This window comes from Pygocentrus nattereri, chromosome 13, assembly GCF_015220715.1.
Source record: "Pygocentrus nattereri isolate fPygNat1 chromosome 13, fPygNat1.pri, whole genome shotgun sequence".
In the NCBI taxonomy this organism is placed as follows: domain Eukaryota; kingdom Metazoa; phylum Chordata; class Actinopteri; order Characiformes; family Serrasalmidae; genus Pygocentrus; species Pygocentrus nattereri.
This window is the reverse complement of record NC_051223.1, coordinates 30,382,697-30,401,088: the sequence shown is the minus strand read 5'-3', so window position 1 is coordinate 30,401,088 and position 18,392 is coordinate 30,382,697. Positions and strand designations below refer to the sequence as shown.

Here is an 18,392-nt window from a genome sequence, read left to right as displayed (position 1 = left end):
ACCTTGGACACTCTCTACAATCGCCTTTAGGGCTGGGATGCCAGAAACCGTAACTGTGAATAAAAACAGTCATATAACTTAACCGTACATCAGAGGTTTGTTGAGGCGCTCCGTGACCACATTATACCCCTTTTAAATGTTTACTGTAGTTTGCCACTGTACAGATCTTGGCAAACAAAGCTGAAATCGCAGCAGACGCTCTCTGTGTCTTGTTCCAAGCCACAGAAAGCGGTGGTCATTGAGAATAAGCGTGTGTTGTGAGCAGCGTGGGAAACAGTACTGGACTACAGTCACCTGATTTGTTCTTACCCCAGATATCTGCTGCCCTCACAATCATCTGCCCAAGTACACTCCCAATGTTCTGGAGCTTCCAAGGTTTTCGATTCCAGCTGGTACATGAAGAAAGGAAGTTTTTCTTCTCCAGCTTATAATAGTGATAGATAATTTTAGATATTTTTGTACTATGTGGGATTACCTTTGCCAGAATGAAACCCACATGGCTGAAGCTTCTGGTGAAATCATGCTGGAGACTGAGGATGAGGATGTATTCCTAGAAACTCCATTAGAGATTATACCTGCCGTGACTGAGTATGCCTGCTAACTTTCTTTCATTCTTACAGGTTTGAGGAATTCAAGGCTTTGGAGAGGTTGGTGAGTCTGCTGACAGATCAGCCTGAAGAGGTGCTGGTCAACGTGGTGGGGGCTCTGGGGGAATGTGCCCAAAGACCTGCCAACCGGGCCACTATCCGAAAGAGTGGTGGCATCCCACCCCTGGTCAGCTTGCTGACAGGAACGAACCAGGCCCTACTAGTCAATGTTACTAGGGCTGTAGGAGCCTGCGCAACCGAGTCTGAGAACATGATGTAAGTCCAAACAAGCTTTAACCTGGAATGAGGCTTAGGCATAATTGTTCAAAGAGTAAGCCTGTTCCAGAATGGATCAAAGTTACATTGTGTTCATTGTGTTGATTCCTTTTTTCTCAAAGCTTGTTTCAATGTCCCTGCTTGGTATGATGAGGGAGAGAAGGCCACCACAATGATGTGACCCCTTTGACATGTTGTGTTTTGTGCTATAAGTCAAGCCATTCACTAACCACAACCCAGAATAGATTTGAAGTTTTAGGCCCAGCGTTTTCTGACAGTAGCTCATAGGCTTACATTGCTGGCAGCCTTTAAGGTCCCATGAGCCAGCTTTAAAATGGTTCCTCTGCCCTTGGCCTGCTGAGGGTTAGAAGGAAACCACAATATTGCTCTGGCTGAAATGTGCTGTTGCCACCAATTCTGAATTGTAAGTCAAGTTTCTCTCTCCCCTAAAGTTGTCAGAGGAGGCTTCAGTAGCTTACAGTGTAGAACATTTCTATCTTTGGCCCTCTAGCAAGGTTGCAAACGCTACTGTTGCCGTTTGCTTGGTTTAGGCTGGGGAAGATAACATTGTTCTGCCCATTTAAACAGACCATATTCACCACTGCTGCATCGGATCCAAAGGGCCCTGAGAGGTTGTTGCCAGCCCACCGTCCACGCGCTGTCCAAAACTGACAGGTCCAGTGTGGAAACCCTCATCTCTCATGCCTGTAATGACAGGGCTGAATACACTTTGTTTACGCTACCTGCTGCACTCCTCATTGCTGTGGCCAGGGTGGAGGCCTTTATTGTCTCTGTGCGGTCAGTCTGTGTAAGCTACAGTGCAGTGCTGGCGAGGGTGGTTAGGCCCAGCCACACAAAACTGGAACAGATAGAACATCAACATAGGATCACTATGCACTGAGAATATCTTTATTCAGTAAAGGCTGGTGTACATGGATTACTGCCCTCAGAATTGCTCAAGCTCTGTCAAGCTTGATGGGGATCAGCAAAGAACAGAAAAGCTTGAGTCAGATTGGGTGAGTTATGTTCAAGAACTGACTGTACCACTCATGGAAATTCATTCTGTTGTTGTTACGCTACCCCATGTTGACTTTTAGCATGAGAATTTTTGCAGGTATTCCACAAATGGTTTGCAGGAAGACATAACAATGTTCTTCTCATTTCTTCTTCTTTAAACACACCATGTTCACCACTAACCATCATTGCCTAGAACACAGTGATCTATTTTTCTACTTTCACAAAGCAAAGCGATGCAAAATTTGATATTATTCGCTTTTATTTATAAAATTATAATTATATTTATAGGTTTTTCCTTATTTCTTTTAGTTTTTGTAATTGCAGTAATACATTTAGTGTACATGTAGTGAATCTATCTTACATGCTGTGTGGTGACACAAAAATCTATCTTTAGTTCCAGCCTCTTAGGCAACATTTTGGAAGCTTTCAGCTCAACAATAGCAGACTAATCTTCTGAGCTATGCTAAGAATTGGCAGTGTTGCAGGGAAATGGTTAAACAACTTAGCTTCTTGTTAGACTAGGCTATTATTTAAGCATGGGTCCCACTGAAGTCCATACATAAAATACATTAATGCATGCACATAATTTACCACAATGTACGACACAATGCTGCTATTTTTTGCTGTTATTTAGACATTTTAGAATATTTCATTTAGAAATGCTATTTAGGCTTAGGACATTTAGTCTTAGGAAGAACCTAATGGACTCATTTGGAAGTCTTTCACTTGTCTTCACATCATAGCTCCTTGAATGCACATTCACCATTGAATCATCTAGAGTCTAGAGGGCCTGGGACTTGACTTCACACCTTGCCACAATACCTTATTAACTGTATAAAAGCCTGTGCTTCTTGGTAGACCTTGGTAGATACTGCTCTGCAGTATCAGGGTTGCACCATTACTCTACATTGGCCATCCATATTTGCAATTAAACAACATTTCCATCATTTTATGAGCTGTGTGCAAAGTTTCTGAGAAACTGCGATCTAACACTTCTCAAACTGGCATGCCGCTTATACACATGCAGAGTTGAATCTTTTTATAGATTGGCCTGCTAACCAGTAGGCATTTGATTGTCCATATGTCAAGTTAAAAAAAAGAAAGTAAAAGTGGAGAGAGTATCATGTTTAACAGAGCTTGAGACTGCCATGTGATTCCCCTGGGAGTGTGGTAGCACACGATCCAGTGTGTTCTACTGTATGTTTGCACCATCTGAATCTTATTACTTTTACAAGACTGTTATAGACTCCAGTCCTATTCTTAATTAATGCTGGACGCAAATACAGAGCTTTATGTTTGAGTTCTCCCAGTCAGGCAGCCATGACCTGCCATTGTCTAAAACAATAATATGTTTATGGATGTAAGCCACCACAGTGGCATAGTAAAAATCCACAGGGCTTGTTTTTAAAGAAATAAGGTCACTCCGCTTCTATGAGAGTGACGAGGAGTTCCAGGCTATAGAAAAATGGATCAGCTCCTAAACAACATGTTCTTCACGTTTTCTCAAGGCGTGTATATTTAGGAGCATCTTTTTTTACATTTACACTTAGTTGTGGACAGAAAGCCTTTATTTTCCTCCTGCATGCATTTTTCCCCTTCGTCTTGTGGCTTATTTTGAGAGCTCTGTGCTGTAGTTTGCTGAGCAATTAGCATAGCTACCATTTGATTGTTTCCTGTTGCAGCCCAGTCTGGTCAGGACTGTGTAGGAGATTAAGAAGAGCACTGCAGTCCAGTCTGGTGTTACTGCCCAAATTGAGAGAGAAGAGAAAGCTCCAGGACATTTAACAAGAATTGGGGTATTCAAGTCAAAATGATTTGAATATTTAAGTGTATTTAGTGGATGACATGCAGAATGTCATGTTAGTTACTGTGTATTGTTACGCCTGATTGAGTGTAGTGGATATAGTTCTGCCTATACAATTGCCCAAACTCAAAAAAGCTACTTTAGCAAGGATTGTTTGCTTTGGCTCATACATATTGTATACTTTGCTAGCTTGCTAGATTTCTCAGATTAATTGGTTATTAAAGAGATTGGGGAGCCATTTGTCAAATGGCATAAATCTGGTTTGAATTTTTTTCACATCTGACACTGATTGGGTATTAAAACAGAATTTTTAATTTTAGCTCTCAGTGGTAACTTCATGCCTCAGTAAATTGGTTAAATGTTAAAAGTAAATAGTGTAATGCTCATTGAACATTTTCTGTCAGCATGTCTGTTCACTGACTCATTGTGAACATGATACACTTCTAGGTCAGTCAGACAAGTGGAGCTGGTGGATAAATCTCATGTTCTGTAGTTCCACAGCTAAACCAGAGTCCCTAAGGAGTGCTGCCAGTAGATTGTAATTCTTCTATGCTCTTCTAGTCAGCACTTTCTACCTGCTGATATACAGAGATCCTATCATCTTTGAATCAGTGTTGCGAGTGTTGGGGTTGTTGTGAAGCTGGATTTAGTGGTCCCTCGGGATGCAGGGAGGGCTCTCCCTGTTATCATGCCTCTGGGCTTGATTTATGACTCGTGGAGGGGACGTGTGTCGCTAGGACCTCTCTGACCAGTGCATGGCCCAGCCCCCAGTCACGGAGATCCCCCAATTACAGCGTGGTTTAGTAATTATGACAGCATTGAATGTCTGCCTTGTTGGTGGACGCACACATGGGAAACAGGTTATGCTTTATTTATACTTGACAAACAGGCCACACTGAGAAGCCATTCTGCTCAGCTTCCCATAGCCTGACTACAGCCTTGAGTAGAGTGGTGTCCACAGTGTGAAATACAGCCTAGTCTTAAGCAAACCTCACTCAGACCCAGTGAAATATAGAGAGACTTGTCTCCAAGACTGTTTGATTTGGAAAGAGGACTTTTCCCTGGGTTTTTTCCTTCTCTGTGTGTCAGTGACAAGATCTGAATTACTCAGTAAACTGTGTGTGTGCCTGTGTGCCTGTGTTTGTACGTGGCTCGCTCTAGCTATAAATATCCAAACGGATCTCCGAAAGTACTGCACACCAGTTTCCTGTGGGTCAGCTCCTGGCCAGGTGAAGCGCTGATGTTTTGTTGACCCTTTCTTGGCATTCTAGTTGTGTTTGAGAGCGAGAATGTGTAAGGAGTAAATTTAGGACAGGGTATGTGGGGTATGTGATGGCAAAGATATGCAGAGTGTTTCTAATCGGATAATGGAATGTTTTCAGAAACTTAGCATAGTGCTGGATGATGCTTCATCTATACTAGTATAGAGATATTGAGGCCTGTACCTGGTTACAGCTAACTACGTCATGACAGTAATAACCCCTGTTATGATTAAAATCTTATCCGTTTGAAAAATGTTTGTTTCATGTAAACTGTAGTAAGACACTCGTATTCTCACATCTGAACCTAACTGCACTTTTAAACATGTTGGGTGATGTGATATCCTACATTAATAATACTTTTATTGTAGTGATAGAAACATGGCTGTTGAGCTGCACTGGTTGAACTTGTTCAGGTGGATGTGGTACTGTATGCAGCTGCAGAAGGCAGATGTCATATCAGTACAAAAAATTTGTATGAAATTCACAATTCTGTTCTCTCTCTGTTCATGACAGCATTACATGTTTGGAAAATGTACAATGGAGTTTTTTTAATACTGCCCAGTACTAACTTATCAGGAGGGGTGCTATATTATGGGAGCAATTGGAGAAAATAGCCATGTCCAGGGAAAAAGACAATGGCTATGCTGTGCTATGCTTTGTATGTGTTTTCATGCTTTGCTTTCATCCTTCTCTCTCTTTCTCTCTCTCTCTCGCTCTCTCTCTCTCTCTACTCTCTCTCTCATTTACTATCTCTTCCTCCTAGGATCATTGATCGCCTGGATGGGGTTCGCCTGCTCTGGTCCTTGCTGAAGAACCCAAATCCTGATGTCCAGGCTAGTGCTGCTTGGGCCATCTGCCCCTGCATAGAGAATGCAAAGGTACAACAATTTACTGCACAGTAATAAAACTAGCAACACAGCAGCCAAACAAATGAAGCAGAATACATATTTTGACTGCTAGACCAGAAGGCTCTCTGGGTATTAAGGCAGTAGGCTCAGAATCCAGGAGTGGCTAGAGAGCAACAGACAAAAAAGTATGTTTGCATGTCTACAGTACTGGGTGCAGCATTTTGCATTGTTTATTTTGGGTCCCCACATCCTCTTTTTATTAGCCCTTTGAGCTGCTCTTTAGTTTAGCTCTTCAGCTCTGGGTATGTTTTGGCATAAGTATGTAATAAGAAAGCTAGAAAATTCTAATGTCTAGACACAAGTGTGTAATCTGTGAAGAAGTGTATATGCATTTTAAAGCCTGAAATTTTTGTCTGAACTCAAACACAGTCCCAGAAACAGCAGTGTGTTCTGAGTCTGAAACTGACCCAAGTTCAACAAGATTCTGTCCAAAACAGACCCAAAGTGTCCCATCACCCAAAGTGTCAAATAAAACTGGATGTTTCTAATGATAGTGTAGGTTAAGTGATTGCATAGCAACTATAGCAGCTTCCACTGGATCATGGAGAATCAAGATGATATAATGTAATGTAATAAAATAATCAGGTGTCTGAAATGAAGTTTCTGTTACACTTTCAAATGCAGTGCTTTCAAAAAACATTGTGTTTTAGTCTGGATTATTTGTGTTGCTAAGAGTAGGCTAATAGTCTGCACCAGTTTAAAAATACCTAAAACAAAACCACCTTTGGTCAAACAAACAAAACATTCTTTTGGCTCCACTAAACTGTCCTGTCCTGAATGAATTCACTGTTATTTCTCGTGCAGCCGCTCGAGTGTGGGCCTTGTGGACCTTAGCGCTAAATTTTATCAACAACACAGCAACGTCCGAACTCCACTAAACCAGACCTGTGTAGTCGGGTCCCATCGGGTTCAGACAAATATTTCAAGCTGTTATGCATGTTGTTCTGACCACCACCTGTCTGGTGAATGTAGGCCAGCGTTGAACTCAGTGAAGCTTTGTGTTAGGTTTGCAGCTTGTTCCTTTCTCTGGCTGAAAACCATCTGCTCTGCTGTAATATCCTGTGGATTCAGATCTTATTATGCACACATCCATCCATTCTTCTCTTTCTTTCTTGTCTCATTCCCTTTGTTTCTCTCTGTTTCTCCAGTTGCAACATTGCAAACCATTCAATAAGCTTACACAACAAATTTCTTACCCCATTTGCTATTCACAGCCAACAAAACACGCCACATAAGTCAACAGGTGTGACACAGTCATTGTAATCCATCATGAGCAGTAAGCATACTTAATCCTGCCTTCAGTCACTGAATACAGCTTTATACATATATCATTAACACATAACAGCATGTTAGACATGTTTAGAAATGCTGCTTACTTTCTCAATCAGAGCCAAATTTAGCTCTTAGCTTTTATTCACCAACATATAAATATTAACCTCCATAACTGGCACAAGTCTAGTCTGCCCTCTTGAGCCTCTTGTGTAATGAGCCTGCACAAATGCATCATTGTTCTACAAGCTTATCAGCATGATTAACATAAATAGGGTGTTGCTTGTGTAATTTTAGTGAGATCTAAATATACAGAGACTCTGCGGTGGCCAGGTGTCTCAGGGCAGTTTTTTTTTCCTAGAAGCCCCCCCTTTTAGCTCCACTGGCTCTAAACAGTGGTAGAAATTACACAGGTTAACCATGTAGATCAAAAAGTCCACAGCTCACAGCTTATGCTCTAACAAAGTTTGACAATGTTTGTCTGGCATTTACAGTGTCAATTTTTTAGGTGCTGGGGGAGCATAGAGTTTATGGTCCAGGGAGGTGGTGGGTTAGTGACAGGAGCAAAAATGGTGTGCCCAAACAAACGGGGAACTAGATCAGCCTCATGGCAGAGGTTATTTAGAGAAAGGCCCATGTGGCTTGAGTTAGCAGCTCCAGGGCCAGATTTAGGAGAATCACACTGGAAGAACAGCATCTGGGCGCTTCCAAATCCTGCAGGATACACAGGCGCGCACACACACACACACACACACACACACACACACAGAGAGCATGTGTTTACTATGAAATATTTAGTGATTAGAAACTACTGTGTGATTATGCTTTGGTCTTAGATCAGTCTGTTGTACAGTAGTAGTAGTTTTCCTTAATGAAAGCCACCTTTAATCTACCCCGTGCAAAAATAATTGCAACGCACCATTACCTCTCCTTTTTTTACAGTGAGGAACTGAAAAGCTTGATTACTTTGAAGTAATCTGTCTTTAACTTGCACAGTGGTCCCCCACCTTCTGTATTCTGTAGTGTTTCTCTGCTCTCTCTGTAGTACTAGTAATATTACTTTTCGTATTAGTGCTTTGCACAAGTGCTTTTGACAAACACACATCTAACAGGGGGCGCAAGAATCATGTATACAAGTTAAGTACACCATATGTTACAAAAGACTCATAACACACAGACAAAACAGATGAATTTAAACAACTCTATTGCACATCACATCTTTTTGCCCACGGTACCCTTTACAGGCTCAATGTTCTTAAAGCTATCAGTATTTTGTTGGGTAATGGCACTATCCAGCCCATCCAGTCTGACCTTTGGATTGTGACATGTGAGAAATTTACAAAAAAAACTCCTGCCTAATCCAAGCAGACTGTTCTGACATTTGAATGAACCTTTTAGGCTTTACAGGGTGCAGCCATGTTTTTTTTCCTGCTAGCTAAGTGTCCCTCATCACACAAATGCTACCAAGCTGGGATGATAAACACTAGCATAGGCCTCTTCTGAGATACATGGAGCTAGCACCTACATTTTTGTGTAGGAGAACACTACCTGCAATTTCTGTATCATTCACTCTGAATGATGGGGAAGAGAGAGAGCCATCCCACCCAGCAAGAGTGAGCGATGCCACATATGCTGTCTTGCATTACCAGCCACAGATGGCTGTGGCATTACTCAGGCCACACATATCCGACTCAAGTCCTTGCAGCACTGCAGATATCATTCTGCCCCATTATATACACTTGTTTGAATTCTATTTGGCAAGATAGAAGAGTTAAAAAGCTGATTTCTTCAAAGCTGTGACCCGGAAGGAACCCAGTTTGACCTGCCTGGCTTAGATGGTTGCACTACTCAGGAGCTGTGAAACCAGGTTGTAGCATATTTTTTTCTCTGCTGACTGTAACGCTACTTTTAAATCTTTGACAAAAAAAGATCCAGCTTTAACCTCTCCTCTTTTGCTTGCCTGGTTTTTCACTGTTAACTCCTTCATTTTTAGACTTAAATTTTCAGTAGTACAGTGTTGTATGCTTCTGTTTCTCTTTGAGCTCCCTCCCCCTGCTGCGTGCTGTGTGTGCTGATGTGGGTTGGTTGGGGATGTTTTTGTAGGAGCGGGTTTGAAAGGATTCCTCAGTGACCCGCCGCAGCTGGTGACTTTAACACGCTTCCTCTGCCTCTCCTTCCCTCCCTCTCTCACTTTCTCTCTCTCTCTCTCTCTCTCTCTCTCTCTCTCTCTCTCACACTCTCTCGCTCTCTCACTTTCTTCTCTCGCCCTCCCTGTCTTCATCAGTATTCCCATGCTGCTGTTTCCTGTGTGAGACAGCCTGTGGATTCCTCTCTCTCTCTCTCTCTCTCTTTCTCATCCTCATTCTCTGCTCTCGCTCTCTTGCCCAGACTCGTTGAACGTCGAGCTCATCCTTTGGCATGACATCTAACACAGACTGTCCTCCCTCCTTCTCTCCACTCCATCCCTCCATCTCCTCTCTGCTGACCTCACTCGCCCGCTACAGCCGCCCATTCTGTTGCTGGACCGTTTATATTGTGCTGTACTTTAAGCAAAAGGACTGTATGGATCTACTGTGCTTTGGGCATGGGGCCATGAGCTTGCACTTTTGAGCACTATCTTGCTTTCCACTGCTTTGTCCTTCACCCTGTGACTTTTAGGACTCTATGAGAGTCACATTTACATAAAACACAGTGTATAATGGGTATTCTGGATGTGCTTGGGTACATCATTGACACATTACCATTTGCAGTGCCTTGTGGCATTATTTGCATTAACTAGTAGTTGTTTTTTTTTTTACAAAGGGATCGACACCAAAAATAGTGCATTGAATAGTGAACAGTGCAGCTGACCAAAGTGTGGACCATGGGCCAAAGTTTAATTTGGCCTGCCAGCAAGTTAACCTAACCCCACACCCTCAACCAACAAACATTTGTACTATATATAGCTTACTGGAATCTTATTTTCCATATAAAATTGTACTTTCAAAGCATATTTTGTGCCTTGTTATCTAAAACATTTTGATGCTTTGGCTCTTGAAGGCAACTTTTTTTATAGGACGTAGTTTTAGTTGCAATTTCCTAAATTTACTTGTGTAAAGATCATTTTCCAACATTAAATTGCTTAAACAACCTTACAACTGACTATAACCCATGACAAAAATTATGGAATCACCACTTTTGGAGGGAAATCTTTCAATTCTTTAATTTTGTAAAAAAAAGGTTCATCAAAGAGACATGCCACAAAACTTTTTTTCAAAATTCCAACCAAGATAAATACATATAATTTGTTGTAGTCAATCACAACTGTGTTTGTAGATCAAATAGAGGAATAAAATATGGAATCTCTAAATTCTGAGGAAAATATTATGGAATTATGAGAAAAACACTGCACCATTAGTACTTTGTTGCACCACCTCTGGCTTTTATTACAGCTTGAATTCTCTGAGGCGTGGACTTAACTACTGACAAACAGTATTCTTCATCAATTCGTCTACAACTGTCTGTTATTGCTGTTGCCAGATCAGCTTTGCAGATTGGAGCTTTGTCATTGCCCATTTTCTTCAATTCCCACCAGAGATTTTCAACTGGATTGAGATCTGGACTATTTGCAGGCCATGCCATTGACATTACATTTTTTGAAGGAAAGTTTTCACGTCCTTTGCCCTAAGGCAAGATGCATTATCATCTTGAAAAATGAAGTCATCATCACCAAACATCTTTCAGCTGATGGAATAAGAAAAGTGTCCAAAATTTCAATGTAGACTTTTATTGGCATTATTGGCATTTATTGAAGATGTAATGCCTGTCATCTCCCCCGTACCTTTACTTGACATGCAATCCCATATCATCAATGACTGTGGAAATTTACGTTTTCTTCAGGCAGTCATCTTTATAAATTTCATTGGACCGACACCAAACAAAAGTTCCAGCATCATCACCTTGCCCAATGTGGATTTGCGATTCATCACTGAAGATTACTTTCATCCAGTCATCCACAGTCCATGACTGCTTTACTTTAGCCCACTGTAACCTTGTTATTTCTGTTTATGTGTTAATGATGGCTTTTGTATGGGTTTTCTGGATGTAAATCCCATTTCTTTTAGACGATTTCTTACAGTTCGGTCACAGGACTCCCGTTTCCGCCCACTTGTTTCTCATTTGTTTTGTTGTTCATTTTCTGTTTTCAAGACCTCTTGCTTTAAGTTTTCTATCTTGAGGCGATGATGTTTTCCTTGGTCTACCTGTATGCTTCCCTTTTACAACCTTCTTGTTTGTACTTGGTCCAGATTTTAGACACAGCTGACTGGGATCAAACAACATCTTTTGCAACATTCCACTTTGTTTCTACTGACATCTCTCGTGTTGGAGCCAAGATTCATGTCAATCCACTTTGTGCAACAGCTCTCCAAGGTGTGAGCACTCTTTTTTTTAACTGAAGCCTAATTAGCAGATTTATTCTGATGCAGGTGTTTGTTTTAGAACTGCAAATTCCATAATATTTTCCTCAGAATTTAGTGATTCCATATTTTTTTCTCTACTTGATCTACAAACTCAATTGTGACTGACTACAATTATATTTATTTCTTTTTTTTGTTTTCTTAATACCAGAAGGTTGGAATTTTGAAAAAAAAAAAGTTTGTGGCATGTCTCTGTGATTAACTTTTTTCTACAAAATTAAATAATTGAAAGATCTTCTTCCAAGAGTGGTGATCCCATAATTTTTGCCATGGGTTGTAGATATCGCTGCTATCAGAACAAAACTTGATATCTCCATTTCTGTTTTTTAGTTTTTCAGGTAATTTGAAAATGCCTGTTGTCCTTTACATTGTGCGTAAATTTTATGAAGAATGGATCAACAGAAATGGCCAAAATATAGTCTGTTTTTTCCTTCTCCTGTAAAATTATCATTTTGGAGATTATGTTCAGACAGCAGCAATATGCTGAATAAATTTAAGATGGTTTAACTTGCCAAGATATATATTTTTGCAGTGTACTTTCTGTAGTCAATTCTGAAGGAACATAAACGCAAAAAAGTTCTAATTTGTTGCACCATCCAATTCCCAGCCCATAATTACATGTCTCTGTGCTGTCAATAAAGACGTCTTGCTGGCATTTTCTAATCACTAATCATGGCTGGTGCTGTAATGATGGTCTGCTGTTTGTCCGAGGCACCACAATAAAGAGTTTTTTATTTTTTTACTTAAATAGTGCCCATGGCTGCCGATTTTGTGTATGTGTGTGAATGTGTGTGTGTTTGCCCGCTCTTCCGCTGTAGTCATCCCTTGGCTGCCCATTATGCTATGGGAATAAGGCGCTTTGTGTCCAGCTCGGAAAGTCCTGTGGGAGAATCTGTGCTCTCCACATTGGAGCCGCTGACCCACAGCCTAGCTTTGTACATACAGATCTGAAGGCATTTTATACATACACTGCCTCTTACACAGTTACCCAATCAATCGCACAGCCTTTTTTAAACACAGACCATAATATTCAGAGAGAACAAACCGTGCACACACAGACACACCCGTGTTGTGGCCAATTGGCTAGAATTGCATTATTGAAGACAAGTTAAAGCTACACTATGTAAGATTTGAGGGTTTGGAAATGGAATGGTGACATTGCATGCAACATGTGAAAGAACATTTTATAATGTCGAATTTGAGACCTAAACATTGAGCCTTCTTTTTAAAATATGACATGGCCTGAAAATCTCCCACAAAATCCCACCAGATGCCTCAGCTTTACATACAATCATGCGGATTCATTTCGGCCCACTAAATTTTCACTGACACAAGTTTAGAGGATGAAAAAACATTTTTATGGAGCTGTTAGCTTAAGCTCCTTTTAAGTCATGTCTTTGTTAGCATCAGAGGCCAATCTTAGCTTAGCAAGAAGGGTAAACCCTCAGCAATTTTGGCTCACTGATGCTGCACTGAGGCAAGTTTAGAGGTTAAAGACTGAAATCTCAGCAAGTAAAATGGAGTGACAGAAAGACAACATCTTTCTGGTTGTTAAATTACAGTGGGGACTTTGTTTCTGTTCTGTGTCATCTGTTCAACAGAGACAGTGTTCAAGGTAATGGGGAACGGGTGGAGTTTAGAAACAGTGCAGTGAAAGGGCATTTACTATTTGAGTAATTGTGAATATTTGAACATTTTCATGTTCTTAATACGTGTAAAGGTTTAGACATGCTCCTCTGCCATTTTTAGTCGTTTTTGGGGCATATTTAACAGTTCAATATTCAACACATTATATTTTTTGTATTTTTATGACTTTAGGTATTCAAACTGCAATGCAAAATATTTTCTTGCTCGAATTAATTTAAAGTCAGAAGTAGAAGATGAAATGGATATTGTGAAATGAAAAAAATGCTCACAAGTACAGCCTATGTGGGGGAAATATTGCATGTAAATATAAATAGGTTTACATAGTAAGTCAGTAGACTCTGCAACTCTCATTCACACACACACACACACACACACACACAGTAATTGCTTGTGACTGTTTTTTCCCTGGGGGTGTGTTTCAGGATGCGGGGGAAATGGTGCGTTCCTTCGTGGGCGGCTTGGAACTGATTGTTAATTTGCTGAAATCACCGAATAAGGAGGTACTGGCCAGTGTGTGCGCAGCCATTGCCAAAATCGCCAAAGATGAGGAGAACCTGGCCGTCATCACTGACCACGGAGTGGTGCCCATGCTTTCCAACCTCACCAACACAGTAAGCCTTAGCAGGCCCTGGGCTACAATTCCATTTACACATTTACACTCACATCAGACATCTTCTTCTGATTTAGCGGTTTCAGGATTTCATAACCATCCATGTATTTTATATGCCCTTACACATAGTGAATAAAGTGTAAAGTGGTTAAAAACCACTCCATGTGTGGTACAAGTCCAGGGTTTTAGCATAATGTCACAACCTGCAGGACAAGTAAATAGTAAAAGATCCGTGATAATTGATTTGAGCTCATGGTGGTGTTTTCTCTCAATCTACAGGCAGATGATAAGTTGCACAGGTATCTAGCAGAGGCTGTTGCACGCTGCTGTATGTGGGGCAGTAACCGTGTGGCGTTTGGGGAGGCTGGGGCTGTAGCTCCATTGGTCCGCTACTTGCGATCTAAAGACCCCTCAGTGCATCAGGCCACAGCCCAGGCCCTCTTCCAGCTCTCCAAAGACCCCAGTAACTGCATCGCCATGCATGAGAATGGCGTGGTCAAGGTATGGCCCCAGCACTCAGAACACTGTAGATACCTGGTTTTCATTACACCTCCCTGGCTGTAGAGGAAAGTAGAAGGATCAAAGCACTTATTCAAACATACTCAAAGCAGATATGAGATTTAAAGCGCTGGTTTGGACAAAAATCAAACTTTTCACAATTTTCCCCTTATGGCAAATGTAGTCTATCATTCAAGATCAGCTGTATTTGCTGTCTGAAGTTTTTTGGGGTTTTTTTTGTACATTTTCCACTGAAGCTACAAGGTTAATGTAGCTATCATACATCTATTTGAGATTACTGAATAGCTCAACATGGTTTGAGACAAGTATACATACAAATTGTGCTATGCTAAGCTGGTGGCTAAGCTTCCCTCACTACTTAACTACACATAGCTCATACACATAACATGTGTTGGTGAAATGTCTTATTTACACAGCATTCCCCAGATGCAGTCTGTCAGTGAAGACATGTTTGGTTTCCAAATTTTGCTTCTGCACTGTGAAATTGGAGCTATGAGGCTCCACAAAGATAACAAACATTAGAAGTTCATACTCACCCAATTCTTTTCCATAAATTCATTGCCCAAAATTTCTCTCAACCCACTCAAACTGCAACCAGTGCTTTAATGACTTATAAGTTCAGCTACACTGTGAATTTATGTCATTTTTTGTCATAGTCTGTCATATTGTGCCCAAAACCACACTGGAAAGTCTATATGAATGTAATAAAGGGCAAGATGCAGTTTGAATGAATTGCGCGAGAGAGAGAGACGTTTTAGGCATGTATTTAAAAAAAAAAAAAACTTTTAGCATTTGTTAACATTTGCTTCATAGCTGCAGTGTTAAACTGCACCCAAATTTGGACACCAGACCCATCTTCACTGATCAACTACGTTTCGGGTATGTGTATAATAAATTTTTGTCCAAACCAGCTTAATAAATCTCTTATTTGAGTATGTTTAGATAAATGCTTTACTGTATCTACTTTCACTGTGTCATTACTGAATATTAGTATTTTTAAGTGGATGCTTTATGTTTGTTAAGCTGTTTCAAACAGCTTTGTTCATTCACATCTTTGAGGCTTTAAGCATGTTCGCCTTTATATTAGACTTTGCACGCACGCACACACACTATGTTTCCAGCTGGGGCCTCTCTGGAGGGCTATCCCCCTCTCTCTCCTTTTAAGTGACGTGTGAAAACATCACTAATAAACTTTGAAAGGCTGCAAGCTATTTTCAGAGCCCTTCTGGAGAAGCAAGGGCAGAAAGAACAAGGCCCGTTTTCTTTCTGGGCCGGCGGAAGCGCAAGCGCGTTTTTCTAGCCGTCATGGGAATTGAGCTGAGCAAACAGCAGTGTGTGTGTGCTGAGCGCCACTTTCTCTGCAGATCCCAGCGTCCAGCATGCCAGGGCAGCAGCGCACCCAAAGGCCGTCGCTCAGGGAACGGTTGCTAAGTGCATGGCTGGACCGGGACAAGGCAGAGTGTGAGTGTGGCATGTCTTTGGCTCTCCGCAGTGAGCACACAGACAAACAGTAGGCCATGAGGCTGCTGGACGCTTAGCCTTTGAGTGGCAGCTTTTTGAAGTGGCTGCTGTGTCTAGAGGTCATGTACTTGTGGAGGCACAATGTGCTTCAGGCCATGTAGGAACATGCAGAACCTTTATGGTTTCTGCTGTGTAAGACTTGGTATCTTGCTGAGTTCTGTCATCCGACTCATCCGAATCAGACTGAATGCTTGGGATCATATGAAAATACTGACAAAAATCCCTAGATCTCTTTGATTCTGGACTTTTTACTGTGTAGTAAGCAGCCTTCAAACGAAAATCAGACATATATCAGACAAACTATAAAAATACATGTACGTCTGTTCTGTACTATAGATATGTAGTATTGTTACCATCCCGAGGTTCTTCTGTCTGATGGCTTAGTTTGTGAATGACACAGTTTATTCTTAGGGGAAGCCTTAAGCCAAGAGATATCTGGCATGTAAGCTGTAATTCTGGCATGAACACTGTAATCCAGTTTACTGAGGGGGATAGTTGTTTTGCCGATATGTAAATTCAACCACGTTTGGCATTTCCACCAGGAAAGATTTTCACATGAGAAAAAAGCATTTGCGAGGACAGAGCTTTAAAACACTTCCCCCCACACCCCCAATAGAAATGGTGATATAAATTATGAAAGTGGTTGCACCATTGCAGCCAAGTCTTTTTTCCCATGTTCCTTTAATGGCGAGCTCCAGGCTGATGTGCTGTTGCAGTGAGTGCGGTTCAGCACTGCCCATAATTGGAGACTGGGCTGAACATTGGGTGTTCCAAAAGAGTAATGTCCAATTTGCAAAAGTTGTTAAGCTCAGTGTTGTTTTTTTTTATTTATTTATTTATTTTTTGCCCAACTAAAGCCATGATAAAAGCTATACAGCTAGTTTGTGTGTGTTTGTGTGTGTGTGTGTGTGTGTGTGTGTGTGTGTGTGTGTGTGTGTGTGTGTGTGTGTGTGTGTTTGTACAAGTGCACACAGACATTGTCCTAGGTGTAATTTTGTATGTTTTTTTTTTTTAGAAGTTGATGTGAACATCACATTGTTTGCTACTCAGTCAGTCTGTTGCTGCTTAGCAGTGCAGTATTAAAGTTTCATCACCAGACCAACATGTGTTCTGGGCCTTTTAAAAAGTTAATACTCATCGCAAACCCATTCCACCATTAGGCTATTGCTCTTTCATTTAGCCTCTAGAGCAGATGCATACATTCAGTTCTCTCTGTATTTACCCGTGATATACCTGACTTACCCCAAGGACACATAACAGAGAGGAGGGAGAGCAAGTCTGCTTTGCTATACATTTTTACCTATGATATATGTTTTGGTGTGGCAGAAAACGTGTTAAAACAATATTTCCTAACGTTGTAAATGGGTTTGGAGAGGGTTTATCGGAGAACGATGTCTGTGCTGTAGTCTAATTTATGGAGGGGTGTAAAACTCAAGACTGCCTCCTGCTATTATTGCAGCCGTATTTCAGAGTTAGGAGCTTTTTCTGAGAACATGTAGCAGCATAGAGCAGTAATGATTTCCTTCTCTCTCTCTCTCTCTCTCTCTCTCTCTCTCTCTCTCTCTCTCTCTCTCTCTCTCTCTCTCTCTCTCTCTCTCTCTCTCTCTCTCTCTCTCTCTCTCTCTCTCTCTCTCTCTCTCTCTCTCTCTCTCTCTCTCTCTGTCTTCTCGCATGCTGTCTCTGAGAGTTGTGTTCAGACAGTAACTTTCTTGCTGGCTGTTCTTAATGGTGTAGAACCCAGTCCCCTATGCTCTAGCAAAGGAAATTAAGCATTGAGAAGAAAGTATTTTACCCTGGAAAACCCATTAGAGACCCAGTCTGTGTTCTCCTGTCCCCTTGGCTTTACAAGCTACAAATACTGCCTTTAAACTGTATTTTTACACTATTTATTCTCACACAAATAAGGTACTTAAAATATTTAATAAGAATATTTTATAAAAATATGAAATGACATTGAATGAATGTTTCGGGCCAGTATTCGTTTTTTATGAGTATGTGTACGTGTACAAGCAGCCGTTTGTTTCTTTAAGGAGGTTTTCATCTTGTTCAGCACTTTTTCTACTAATGTGAATGAAAGAGTTGTTCAGAACTCACTCAATGTTGAGTGGTATGAATTTCGTTAACTGCAATACATAAATATCTGTAACAATTAATAGGTAAGCAGGTCAATGGAGAACACTGGAAATAACTTATGGGCAAGGAAAAAAGGGCAAAGGTGCAAACACGCACACACACACAGAGAGAGAGAGAGAGAGAGAGGTGAAAATAATACTAAGAGAGAGAGATGGAAAGACCATATTGTTTGTAGTTTTCGAATCTTGTTTTTGAGGCACTTCATGTACTGTACTGTATATTATTGTATTTAATATTTATTTCTAGATAATTTCTTAATTAATAGCTTTTAATTTGGAGTCTACACTGCGTCTAACAGTTCCATTCAGATGTGTCTCATTTTGTCTCTCATGGAAGGAAAAAAAAGTAACGCTTAGATAAATAACACGTTCCTAATGTTCGT

General features: G+C 40.9%; 1 protein-coding gene across 2 annotated transcripts in view; it reads left to right on the top strand.

Moving 5' to 3' along the window:
• The window catches only part of odad2 (outer dynein arm docking complex subunit 2), a 97,126-nt gene that overhangs the window by 58,244 nt on the left and 20,490 nt on the right, over window positions 1-18,392 (top strand). For both annotated transcript variants that reach the window (XM_037544426.1, XM_017700878.2), the window contains exons 16-19: window positions 621-863; window positions 5,710-5,824; window positions 13,650-13,838; window positions 14,117-14,338. In XM_037544426.1, the coding sequence (XP_037400323.1) occupies window positions 621-863; window positions 5,710-5,824; window positions 13,650-13,838; window positions 14,117-14,338 (769 nt within the window). The remainder of the gene's footprint in view (window positions 1-620; window positions 864-5,709; window positions 5,825-13,649; window positions 13,839-14,116; window positions 14,339-18,392) is intronic.